Source organism: Rhagoletis pomonella, unplaced genomic scaffold, assembly GCF_013731165.1.
Source record: "Rhagoletis pomonella isolate Grant_MI unplaced genomic scaffold, Rhpom_1.0 Rhpom_scaffold_00002, whole genome shotgun sequence".
Classification (NCBI taxonomy): Eukaryota; Metazoa; Arthropoda; class Insecta; order Diptera; family Tephritidae; genus Rhagoletis; species Rhagoletis pomonella.
The window spans coordinates 18,593,678-18,607,908 of record NW_023458556.1 but is presented as its reverse complement, the minus strand read 5'-3'; the positions used below and the strand labels follow the sequence as shown (position 1 = coordinate 18,607,908).

At 35.4% G+C, this 14,231-nt stretch overlaps 1 protein-coding gene across 1 annotated transcript in view; it reads left to right on the top strand.

Moving 5' to 3' along the window:
• LOC118733206 (ras-related protein Ral-a) overlaps positions 1–9,563 on the top strand; it is a gene marked incomplete at its 3' end in the record, with an annotated part of 29,323 nt that extends 19,760 nt beyond the window's left edge. The window contains 2 exon segments of the mRNA XM_036462509.1: positions 8,969–9,296; positions 9,403–9,563. Coding sequence (XP_036318402.1) covers positions 9,144–9,296; positions 9,403–9,563 — 314 coding nt within the window.
• Positions 9,564–14,231: the final 4,668 nt, after the last annotated feature.

The following is a 14,231-nucleotide window of genomic DNA, read 5'->3' as shown; positions in this document are numbered from 1 at the left end:
GTTTTCACATGCCTTTGGAATTACACAGTATTGTGGTTTTTATTTGTGCTTATTTTTCTTTGAAGTGCTTTTTGCGCTTTGTTTCAATACTTTTTTTTTTCTTAATTTAAATCGTATACACAGCAGCAGCTGGTATTGTTTTAATTTACACGTGAACCCATTTTCGCTTTAAGATTGGCAGCAAATCTCAGAAATGTATTTCGCAGTGACTGTTTGTGGGTGATTTTTTCTCAGACTACTAGTCATTTGTTTGCTTATTTTCTTTACATATTATGCAGTTTTTGTTTGTACGAATGAATAATGTTGGTTTGTTGCTGAACTGATGAGGCTGTGACTACAGCGGAATTTTTTGTTTCTCGCTGTGTTACTAATGGAATTTTGCTAACTAATTGTAATGGACTAATTGTCCTCACTTTTACTGTGCATTTTATTTTGTTTTTATTGTTGTATTTACATACAAACGTACACACATATGAGGGTGGTCCTTAAAAATATCAACATAATGGGGTACTGTTTTATTTTGTTAAATGTAAAAAATAAACACATCCACGAAAATTTCAAGATAAAAAAAAAAATCGAAAATTTTCACTCTGACCATTTTTAACTCAGCGAGTTTATAAATTTTATATGTATAAGTTTCAATAATATGTCAAATTTATCAGATACGTAGCCAACAACTTGTCAAGTTTTCGCGGTTTAAAAAATTAAAAGTTTTTCAAAACCTGGTAGCGACCCCTAGAAATTGGTTAATTTTCGCGATTTAAAAAAATTAAAAGTTTTTCAAAACCTGGTAGCGACCCCCGAAATTGTTTAAAAATTTTGAAATTCTCGTGGATGTCTTTATTTTGTGCATATGGTCGCCGCGTACAAAATTTTGCTGCTGTGATTTTTAAGGACCACCCTAATGCATTCATTCATTTGTCGAATGAACCTCTAATGCTTGTTTTACGCTGATTTCTTCTATACCTATGTTGATACATATGTATGTATGTATGTATTTATGTACATTAGGGTGGTCCTAAAATACATGTGAAAAAGTAAAGTCCGAATTTTTATTCTCTCACGCCCTAGTAACTATATTTTATAGGTCTGCCAAAACCCCCAGTAGATGCCAGAAAATACAATAGGGGGATAAATAAAAAATCGTTAGTATTAAAAAATAGTGAAACAAACAATTGGGTATTGCTATTGGAAGTCTCCTGAAGAGAACCAGTGTTTTCCGATCGAAAGAAATATTGATTTTCAAAAATTCTATACCATTTCTACGAAAAGTTGTTTTTCCCATATAAAACACATGGAAAACTTTGAGCGCTTTTAGCGACCTCTAAATGGTATTTTTTGATTTCAAAATAAAAAAAAATAGGGCTATAATTTTTCGATATAGAACAATCTTAGGAGGTGAGAACATTAAAATCCCGACTTTACATATTTTGTACCACCCTAATGTACATATGTATCTAGTAAGTATATTATGATCGCATCGCAGCTTTGAAATGAAACCACCATCACCATCACCCCACAAAATTAGGCGGCGAACACCATCTGCGCTTACTACAAATTGTCACTAATATTCTTTTGCCGGCCTAATAGTATCTTTATCTCATCTGTCGGTGTACCTCATTTTGCCGTTTGTGCCAGTTCGACAAAGCCGCGGCCACCCCAACTATGTATGTACTTATACATATATTTGTTACTCATACATAGCGTATGTTAATCTTTCCTCTATATTTTAGTCATTGAGGCGACTGGCCGTTGGCTACTGATATGCATTGTTGTTGGTGCAAATTGTGTGGAAATGCCTGCTATATTTTGTTTGTTTTGTTTAATTTATTTTTAGTTCTTTGCTTATTTTCATTTTATTTTATTTTTTTTCAGCAACATCGCTGTCAACTATTGCTCTATTCGTTTTGCTAAAGCTTTTTGCCCTTTTGTATTTTGCAGTTCTTTGAATTGTGTATCGGTTTATCGTACCACTGCCTCTGATGATATGTGATCCAGTGACACTAGTAGTTGGATTTTGCGCGGACAAGCGACCGGCGGTTTTGTTTTTGAAATTGATGCTTTTTTTGTGGGTGTCTCAATACGTTTACTCTTTTTTCATTTTGTTTATCCGGTATTTTTTTCTGTGTATTTAACGAAATTAAGTGGCTTTGATGCTTTAATTTATATATGTATGAATGTATTTATTATAACGTATTGTACTTTGTACAGTGATTGAATTTCTTGTTCTAATTTCCATGCCGGATCTATTATTGCTTTAACTTTGGTTAATGCAAGAATTCTTGTTTAAGCTATTTCTAAAACTAAGTTCATAATTTTCGGTATGAAAATGCATTTCTGTTAAGTATTTGCAAAGTATTTGCAATTATCCAAAAAACAATTATTTCGGGTCCATATAATAGTCCTCCACTTTCTTCAAAAAGTTTATTGGAACACATCTCCTTAAATCTACCAGAAGTCTGCGCTTACTGCATACTGGTGCCTTCAGTCGAAATCGATTGTTATGAAATCAACCTTTACGTGGCGTTAGAAGTGTGATATAATGCTTCGCATTATCGCTCGACATAGCCCCACTACGAACCTTAGTCCTTGCGCTGATCTCTTGCTGTAAAATAAGAATATTATAAATTGTTGGAAAATGGGTGTGGCTCCGCCCACTTATGAGTACGTGGGTATATCTCGGTAGGCCCTCTACGAATTACTACCAAATTTGGTACAGTTGTTGACCCTGGCTCAACATAGCCAACATAGAAATCGGACAATAACCACGCCCTCATCCCATATAAGGGGATTTTACAGAAACCCGAAATCTGCGATAAATCAGAGTAACTAATGAAGTTAATTTACTCAAAACTAAGGTTTGGAATAATTCCCTAGCAAGAAATATGATTACAATTTGTTTTTTTTTTTTTTTTGAAAATGGGCGTGACACTGCCCACTTGTGACCACATACAGTCAGTGTCAGTGTGTATCGCGATAACCGTCCTATCAATTTGTACCGAAATCAGTATATATATTGTGCTTGACACAAAAAAAAGCAAGATGCTGAAAGATGATTTTCAAATAACGGTAAATTTCTGAAATATGGAAACATCGATATTTCGAAATTTAAGGGCGCTAATTTACTACCCTTTTCATACACTTTGAAATTTTTCTGTTTCAAAAGTGTACGAACTAAAAGTGGGCAGGGTAGTAATTAAAGTTGATACGACAATTGAAAATAAATAAGATTATTATGGAATTTTCGAAAATGGGCGTGGCATCACCAATTTATGACCACATAAGTGGATCTCCTTAAGTCTCACTAAATATTTGAAATAGGGGTAAAACTGCTCCTGCATACCATGTAACGGAAGTTTTCAGAAATGTTCGGCTTCGTGCGAACTTAGACTTCTTTACTTGTTATATAAAAAATAAAAATTTTTTTTTTTTAAATTTTGTACTATCTATGTGTTTTCGTAAGTGTTTAATAAAATTTCTATAGATACATATGCATTTAAATACCTACTATTATCTTAATCTATTCTCAGCCTTAGTTGTTTCATCATTTCCATTACATAAATACTAGAATTAATTATATATTTTGTACAGACATATCTACATATGTATTTTCTTGATTTGTGCCGCTGTCTGCTACGCCAAAATCATCGCCAATATTGTATTCTAATGAAAATGCCGATCAGTTTTTTTTTCCTAATCGTTTACCTTTTTTGTTCGTCGGTACTTTTAAAGATGAGAGATTTGTGTTGTTTAAGGTGTCTCTCATTTCACAGTTTCGATTTCAACCGCGCTGAAAATTCTACATATTTCTATGTCAATTTTTATGTACCTGGCTACAAATGTTTTGCACACATCAGATTACAAACAACCGCAGAGCCCCTATTTGGTAACAGAGACTTTTATTTTGGTGCGAAGCATTGGCAGCAGGCATTCGATTATGCGAAATAAGTAGGTAAAACATCTTTAAAGTTGAAACTTCTGTTTGGTATTATAAACTTATTTAGTTACAAATGGTGTCATTGTCTTTGAATGACCTTCCTTGCACATAATTTATTGCGAGTAGCTGATATATGTATGCGCTGAGAAGCAGAAAACACTAACGAACACAACTCCAAGGATCTTGGCGTGGTTCACCTTCCGCCGTCGAGTTCTAGCCTAATCATCACTTGGTGAAAAGTATGACAATGAAAAAAAATGTTTTTACTTGCCTCACTGGCTTAGTCTCATTCTTTTAAAAAGCGTAGGATCAAAATGTTACTCAAGTAAATTGTTCCTCCATGCAATAGATCCAGATTGAAGGCCGATCCTCCATGGGAATCGTAGTTCCTTTTGAGTACAATTTATGACATCATCATGTATTCATGTATTCTCCACCGCTGTACTTGGCATTGAAATTGAACAATAACTACATTTCCTTTTTTTTTTCGTCGGAATCATTGTTTATTATTTACTTATTTGTTGCTAATGCTCATTCTCCACACGCTCATATTTACATATGTGTAGAATGGAATTTTCGCGGTTGTTTTTTTTTATGTTGATATGTTAATGAAAAGTGTTTACAGGTGTTTTATGTATTTCTACATGCAACATTGAATGTTGAAAATTGTTTATTTACGATGCTTTCACCGAAAACAAAAAAACGAAAAACGTTTATGATTGATAGCGGTTTTCGAGACTATCGAATAATTTGCTTTTAGATTGCGATTTTAAATACCTTTTAAGAAGATTTAAAATGATTCTTAAATAGTAATATATAAAATCTTATGTGAATATTACGCGCACATTCCTAAGTCCATGCTGATATTTTGTGTGTGTTTTCTAGAATTGCATCCCCAAATTCGATTTGAATTGCAAAACAATTTGTGCGTTCTTCATGCATATTTAAATTCCTACGTCATTCTACATACTAACGGGTGATTTTTTTGAGGTTAGGATTTTCATGCATTAGTATTTGACAGATCACGTGGGATTTCAGACATGGTGTCAAAGAGAAAGATGCTCAGTATGCTTTGAAATTTCATCATGAATAGACTTACTAACGAGCAACGCTTGCAAATCATTGAATTTTATTACCAAAATCAGTGTTCGGTTCGAAATGTGTTTCGCGCTTTACGTCCGATTTATGGTCTACATAATCGACCAAGTGAGCAAACAATTAATGCGATTGTGACCAAGTTTCGCACTCAGTTTACTTTATTGGACATTAAACCAACCACACGAATGCGTACAGTGCGTACAGAAGAGAATATTGCGTCTGTTTCTGAGAGTGTTGCTGAAGACCGTGAAATGTCGATTCGTCGCCGTTCGCAGCAATTGGGTTTGTGTTATTCGACCACATGGAAGATTTTACGCAAAGATCTTGGTGTAAAACCGTATAAAATACAGCTCGTGCAAGAACTGAAGCCGAACGATCTGCCACAACGTCGAATTTTCAGTGAATGGGCCCTAGAAAAGTTGGCAGAAAATCCGCTTTTTTATCGACAAATTTTGTTCAGCGATGAGGCTCATTTCTGGTTGAATGGCTTCGTAAATAAGCAAAATTGCCGCATTTGGAGTGAAGAGCAACCAGAAGCCGTTCAAGAACTGCCCATGCATCCCGAAAAATGCACTGTTTGGTGTGGTTTGTACGCTGGTGGAATCATTGGACCGTATTTTTTCAAAGATGCTGTTGGACGCAACGTTACGGTGAATGGCGATCGCTATCGTTCGATGCTAACAAACTTTTTGTTGCCAAAAATGGAAGAACTGAACTTGGTTGACATGTGGTTTCAACAAGATGGCGCTACATGCCACACAGCTCGCGATTCTATGGCCATTTTGAGGGAAAACTTCGGAGAACAATTCATCTCAAGAAATGGACCGGTAAGTTGGCCACCAAGATCATGCGATTTGACGCCTTTAGACTATTTTTTGTGGGGCTACGTCAAGTCTAAAGTCTACAGAAATAAGCCAGCAACTATTCCAGATTTGGAAGACAACATTTCCGAAGAAATTCGGGCTATTCCGGCCGAAATGCTCGAAAAAGTTGCCCAAAATTGGACTTTCCGAATGGACCACCTAAGACGCAGCCGCGGTCAACATTTAAATGAAATTATCTTCAAAGAGTAAATGTCATGGACCAATCTAACGTTTCAAATAAAGAACCGATGAGATTTTGCAAATTTTATGCGTTTTTTTTAAAAAAAAAGTTATCAAGCTCTTAAAAAATCACCCGTTACATAGTACGCAAGTTGCAAATTAATTGGCAAAACAATCAACTATTTTTGGACTTTGCTAATTGAAGCAAATGATGCCAGGCAGCTCTTCTCTTGAGCTCCATAAAACTGAAATCTAAAACATATGTTTGTATACATTGTACAACAACTTTTACTACTTCTCTTGTATGTATGTATGTGCACATTTCAATTTCATTTCTATTTGTTGCGCTACGTCAAATCCGGTCTCTAGTCCATTCGCTAGCCGGGCAGCCGGCTACATGTGGTGTCTGCGCGCACTCGTGCCAAATAAAACAACAAAAGGGGAGCATCGCACAAATCCATATGCACATTTTTATGTGCGGATATCTTGGAATAATTCCTAACATTGTTACGATGTTGCTGACGTTTGTTTACTTAGTACATACTCTCAGACATTGTACGGACATAAAAATGTTGCAGAAGTCTTCTTTCTTGCAGCTGTTATTTTTATATGGAAAATGAAATGAGTTATAGTTACATAGCTAAAATTGAAATAAATCAATGGAAATCTATTCGTTCATAGTTCACATATAGTCTTGTCTCTTCGGCAACAAGGCACCCCTTTTGTATTGATTACGTATCTACGGATGTATGTACATATGAATGTTGGTCATTCAACCCGATTTTTTTTTTAAGTAGAATGAATTTGTTTTGGCTGAATCTAAAACGCTGGTTATTTTCTTTATTCAATTACTTTTTCAAATGACTCCACCAACATCTAGACTTTACACCGATCGGAGTATATTTATTCCGTTTTTTATACCTTTCATGAAAACCGTCGTTTCATAAGCCGTCAGATGCTTAGTTGCTCTGGAAATATTTCTGCACGAAAAAGACTATTTCGAAAAAAATGTCCCTTACGTTTTCTTGGGCGGTTAGGGCTCGATATCATTCTGTTGCATGATTCGCAAATATTGTAAGTAATTGTTTATTTCACAAAACTCAGTTGAAATTTCAAGATAGGTTTTTCAAAGCTTTTTCTAGTTAAAGGTATAACACATACTCCGATTTTTCCAGTACATAATTAACTCCTAAATCAAGCTTCAGTAGTCCGAACCCTGCACTCCACACCCCAACCATCTATTGAAATGCCATCACCAATTTCGCATACATGTAGTCAAACATAAATATTTTTGTATATATAGATATCAATTTAGCCACCGTTGTTAAATAACAACACGTCCAATTTCATTTAAGTTGCATTTGCCCCATATCATGGTAAACATACATACATAAATACACCAGTTATCCAAACAAGTTGCGTTATTGATTGCTTATAGACTTCCAAAGTTGGTGCTATTGATTTGTTAGTGGTATTCCGGTCAGGCTACTTTTGTTTTTTAGTGGGTATTAAGTAATAGGTGGATTGATTTAAATTATGAAAATATCGCTGCTTGGCCTGTAATACTACCCGTTCGAGAGGATCGAGGGCAAGCGATTCCGAGGATGCAATTGTAATAATTGTTTCACTGAGCTTATCAAGCTCAAAAGTTGCTCGTCAACACACTTGCATTAAAGTCAACTCTGGAAGTATTTTTCCTATATAAATTTTGAAAGGAATTGATCTTGTTTGGCGCTGTAGCCGCCTAAGCGATCTTGGCCGAGCTCAACAAAGCACACCAATCGTTTCTGTTCTGTGCCAACTGACGCCATTTGCAAATGCCACGTAGAGCCAAGCCCTTTTCCACTTGGTCTTTCCCTCTTCCTTTGCGGTTCCTCCAGGGCCTGGAGAGTCTATGTTCATTCGAATGACATGGTCAAGCCAGCGGAGCCGCTGTATTTTAATTCGCTGCTCTATGCCCATTCGTTGTAAAGCTCATTCAGCTCATCGTTCCGTCGTCCGTGTTACTCGCCTCGCCGTCGTTAACGCGTAAAGGCCCTTAAATCTCCTGCAAAATCTTTCTCTCGCATACTCCAAAAGCCGCCTCATCGGATATTGCAATTGTCTATGCTTCAATAGGATGGAAAAGTGTTGTCTCCATAATTTAAGTACGTTTTGGACATGGGTTACTAGGTCACCCTGGTCTTGAAACCTTCCGTAAGTCCTCTAACTCTTTGGCAAAATTTTCGTAAATTTTTCCTGTCGGCGAGCATTTTAAGCTCGTCACACTCCCGGGTATCTTCCGTCTTATTTACGTTCAAATTCACTTTTTGAATTTTTGAAAATGATTATTTTCGCCACTCGTCCAAACTTTGTTGAATCGATGTGTTTTTTATTATTTGGAAGTAGCCTTAGTGTGGATCTTCTTTGGCTTTTGTGTTCAAAATCGACAGAAAGCCAATCACAAAATTGATCTGTCCACTCTGTCTTTAAAAATTTGCCCCACTGAATGTATGTATGTATGTAAATATTATCAATACGAACTAGTTAAATATTTTATACCATTTAACTGTGAAAGACCAACTACGAATGTGTTTAAAAAATCTTAATAACGAGGATTTACACGTCACATACCGGCACAATTTTCTTTTACAATTTCCTGCCCAGCTGACTGCCAGATACCAGGTAGCTTACACAAATTATCTAAAAAGGTGACAGTGTAGCTGCAGCTGCGCCGCTGCTGATGTGTGCATTTCCTTGTCCAGCAGCCATTTACGTTTATAATCTGCCAAAAACGCGATTTTTTTAATGGCAATAGAAACACTTTTTTTAAGATTTTCACTTTTCTCCATGTTTTTCTGCGTGTTTTGAAGAATTAAAAAAAAAAATCTTTTTTCAATTTATTTTGCAGGTAAAAAGAGGCAGATTGAGCCTACCAACAAAATTTTCCTGGCTACTAAATAAAAAAAGGAGCCAGCAGAAAGGCAAGTAAGGCATAGGAAAACCAAAGGAAGCTCAACTTAACAAAAAAAACAACAACTCGTTATCACAACAACAGCAACACCAATAGCCAACCTTCCAACAAAATGAGTAAAAAACCTACAGTCGGACCCGCGCTCCACAAAGTGATAATGGTGGGCAGCGGCGGCGTTGGCAAATCAGCATTAACACTACAATTCATGTACGACGAATTCGTGGAAGATTACGAACCAACCAAAGCAGATAGTTATAGAAAAAAGGTTTGAAAGAAAAGCTAAAAAATTTAATTTGAAATTAAATGCTCAAATTTGCATAGCCAATAATTTGTTTCCGCATAAAAACAAAAAAAAACTTTGTACTTTACAGGTCGTTTTAGATGGCGAAGAAGTACAAATAGATATATTGGATACTGCCGGACAGGAGGATTACGCTGCCATCAGAGATAATTATTTTCGCAGTGGTGAGGGTTTTCTCTGTGTCTTCTCAATCACAGACGACGAAAGCTTCCAAGCAACACAAGAATTCAGGTGAGTACATACATACATATGTATGTAGGTAAATAAATGGACTCCTATATAAATATGTAAGCACATTTGCCGGCATTAACAGTTAGTGTGACCAGGCTATCCTCTTTGAAGTAAGATTTAGCATTTAATTTTATGCCATACTTAGTCCTGGAACTTTAGGTCTAGCTTCCTGGTTTTTTCTGAAATTTTTTAATTACAATATTCATAACAAAATTCGGGCCGGAACTAATAAAAATAAGTAGTTGTCATACTGAAAGTCTTCCATAATTCAAAACCTATCGTCTACCGTTCAAAAAGTGCAAAATACCATTTCTTTGAGAAAATAATTTGTGTAGGTCTATAAAAAAATAGTAAACAAAAATTGCTTTAAACTGCATTTTTTACAGTTTGATTTAGTTTAATTTAGCATTTAATTTTAGGTCTAGATTCGTGGTTTTTACTGACTTTTAATTACGATATTCATAACAAAATTCGTGCTGGAACTAATAAAAATAAGTAGTAGTCATACTGAAAATCTTTTATAATTCAAAACCTATCGTCTACCGTTCAAAAATTACCATGGCAGTGCAAAGTGACATTTCTTTGAGAAAATAATTTGTGTAGGTCTATAAAAAAATAGTAAACAAAAATTGCTTTAAACTGCATTTTTTACAGTTTGATTTGTTGGCGTACTATCAGTGTAGAAAATAGTAATCCGTTTCGCTAAACTTGACGAGTTGGTAAAGAGTTTTTAAGTTATGAATATATTGACTTCTTTTAACTTAATTTTTTATAGGATATAACTTTTTCTTACCCTTTTTCAAAACCAATTTAGCTTCGGTTTTTGTGAGCATCTGGCCACACTGCTAATACTAGTTTTGTATTCTTAAATCGCAATCAACTTTCGGCCACTAGCATTTGTGGATATGTACATACTATTTGCCATTGGCTATCAGCTATCGGCTTTCATTTAGCATTATGCTATTATTTGTTGGCCAAATTGCATTCGGCGAATTAGTGAAATGTGTTGGGGAGAATGTCATTTTATTGCTGTTATTATTGTTTCAGCTTTAGTGTTTTTTCTGCGACGTTTTTGTTGTTAAAATAGCTGTAATTTTGACTTTATGATTTGCGGTGCATGTCGGCGGTTACTTTCAGAATCATTAAATTTTCTATACATACAATAATTTTTTCTTAACGATTTCTTATTGGTTTTCGTGCGAAATCACCTCTTTTTTAACTTTGGTTAAGAATTTACATACATATGTAGGTCAGGAGAAATTAGCTTGGAAATTTATGCAAATTCTACAATTTGTTAGTGTTATTATATACATATAAACGATGAAAATACTATGTTTATTAAGTTAGTGCAAGCGTTGAAACAAGTGGAAACTTTTTGAGGTCAAAATTAATTATCCGAAATTTTTGGTATTAGTTCTTTATACAATTTAACAGGTTTTACTTAAATGACTTAACAAATGGCGCTAAATTTTTACTGCACTAAAGCATACAAAATAATTTTAATTCTACTCAAAGAAAATTTTTCTCTATTTGGGAGAGAATTTTTTCTTAATGCATAGACAGACGGTAACCGTATATCCGGATTACCGGCACAGTTGGTCTACTCAAAATGGTGCCCGGACATACAGCAGTCATATAAATAAAGTAAAATAAAATAAAATAAAAAAATATAATAGAATAAAATGAAATAAAATAAAAAAATACAATAGAATAAAATTAAATAAAGTAAAATAAAAACAAAGGTTTTGGTGATGGCCGTTCCCGCATTGATGGCATATATCCTGGCTGTGCGGATTAGTTTGACTCTGTCAAAGTTCAACTTTCTGCAATAGCAAAGAATTGCTCCGCCTCTTCCTGGAATCGAGTTGCAATTGAAATTTTATTTTCTGCCAGGCGTTAGCAAAATTTTATACATTTTAAAATCTCTCGAAAATTCGACCACCAATCGCTTGTAGGACGGTCCTTGGGAATCTGCTTATTTTGATATATCTTATCGGAAAGAAGTCTGTATAGTTTAGCCCGTCGGAAATTTGTTAAAACGCATCAATTAGTCCTCTAGTAGTCTTGATATGCTAATGTCTTACGCGAAATTGCAAAGTTGGTAATAATCGAGTAGTCGAAAAAAATGCGTAAAATTTTAGAACAAATTTAAAGAAATCTTTCTCATATTCATTTTATTACAACCATTTTTTTTTCTGATCTTGTTATGGTGGAATACCATACCTTTCCTGTTGATCCATTATGCTAAGTTCTTTTAATCGATTGCTGTAAATGGTGAATTGCTGACTTTAGAGTTCAGAATCAAATGTTTGACCAATCCCAGAAATGCAGCTAGATAGATGCTCTAGGATGCTAGGAGTTGGGCCTCGATTTTTTTTCCTTCTTTTGCAGAGATTGTTCGACTAGAGTAGGTACATTTTTAACAATGAAATTTGTGAAACGAAAACGGTCGAAAAATCCTGGGTGGGATGAATAATTCTTTACCTAATTGATCATATTTTACTCTATTCATGAACGATTTTTAAAATATTTGGCCTTAATGACATTTTCTTTTATCCTACGATGTACCACCAATCTGCTATTGGCCTCATTATTTACTCCAGTGAGTCCATTTATTCTTAACGATTCCAAAAAGGTTCCACACCTTTAAAACCATAAAACTGCTATGAAGCATATAAAACGGCAGCACCAGCAAAAGGCCAAAGTCAGTGACAGGACGAAAAGCCTTGTAGGCAGGCAGATTGACGGCTTCGACCTTAATGGCAACATGTCACGTAAACAACACGTCAAATGTTTACATAACTTCCGCATATGAAAAGGCATACGTACATACATACATCTGTTGTACATACGTCTGAAGCGCATTCCTTATTGATCCACAATACTGCGGCGTCAACTTGACGCGCCCTTCAGTCAAAGTTAACAAACTTTGTGAAAAACATACATATATCTTAGCGCTTAGTACTGAGCGGCAGGTGTGTCACTTACATATATGCATACGCAATAAAGCACGTTTACATGTTTGGTGGTGTTTTGTATGTGATTTACTCTTCAATTAGACATGTTTTTCCACCTGCCACAAAGTGTGGGTGGTGGTGTGTAAACGGACATGTCACGTCAGTTTATTCCTTACTACCAGTAAAGGTTGCTACAGAAACGACTTGCTACTTTCGAAAATATGGCAACAGGTATATAACTTCAAGCGACACATATGTAAGAGTACATGCATACATAAGTGATCGCTACTTATGAGAAAGCATTATATATGTATAAATGTATGTATTTGCTATAAGAGAAGGTGAAAATTCTTGATAGGGTTCAAAAGAGGCCATTAGGCTGAAAGGTATGTACATACTACATTTAAAATGACTAGCGAGTCATAAAAGGATACTTTAATTCGCTCCACCCTCTGTATGAGCCATTCTGTTGTTTGAGGTGGATGATTTATATTCCTAAATATGCAACTATGTATATATGTGCATAAGTATGTACGTACAAATGTACGATTTTTGACAAAGGTTGTTTTTTTTGTATAAGTTCGTCAGCTAAAAATGTAACTGTTTGAGCTAATATTGTATGTGCGTAACTTTTAGACCGTTAATTAGCAGAAAAATATGCTTAAAAAAAGGTAATCGACGCTCGACCAATAGCCATGGTTCAGCATTATTTTTAAAGCTGAATAACTGTACTAAGTAGCTGCGTGGTTAGAGAAGCGCACTTACACTCGGTAGGGTCCAGGCTCAACTAAACACCCATTATAGTAGTAAGAAATTTGAATAACCTCGATGTTCTTTTGCTATGGAAAAGCGTCTCATAGACAGCCGGTTGGGAGTGGCGCACAAAGTAAATTCCTCACAAAAATTGCGACCAAACGTGGTAATAACGATATAGAGTGGGGAAATAGTAAATTCTGCAACATTTTATTAAAATTCGGTACCGTCAATCGATTTCAAAGGTTCATCTTGTTTTTTTGAGACCTCAGTAACGTTTAGTGACTAATACTTTCATAGAAAATGTTAAACCCTCTTCGGACTTATTAAGAATTTAGTCGATGGTAACAGCCCCTAAAACCGCCTACATCTTTTGGCGAGTTCACACATCTGCATATCGTGTGTGTCGATTCGAGCCCAGGATTATCAGAGGAGCTAGTATGGTTGAACTTGGTTCCTCAACTCTTGTTTGGGACTCTTTCCTATTTTGGCGCTTACACTTTTTGCTAAGTGTGTGGCCGACCTTTATTCCAACTTGTGTAGTGCATCTTGATATTGTTACACAAATGGAGGGACATACAGTTTTACGCCGCCTCCGGACGAAAAATGGATTTTGCCCCAACTTCCCCACTGTAAAGCTATGTACTTATTTTACATTAGCGCGGAGACACTTCCGTGAAATTTATCGATAATACTGATCTAGTTTTTTAAGACCCCACCATTTTAAATACATGGAGTATTTTGAATGCACATACATACATACATTTAAACTTATGTTTGTACATAGTTATATATGGCAAGTACTTCTTTTTGCGTTCACCATAATGCCAACACCTAACCGAGCCACACTTAGTTTTCATTGAATATTTTATGTAGTCGTGCGATTTTCCAAATACCTAACACGCTTTTCCACAAATATAGACAAAACAAAACGCGTATCGCAAAAAGGAAAGCGAAA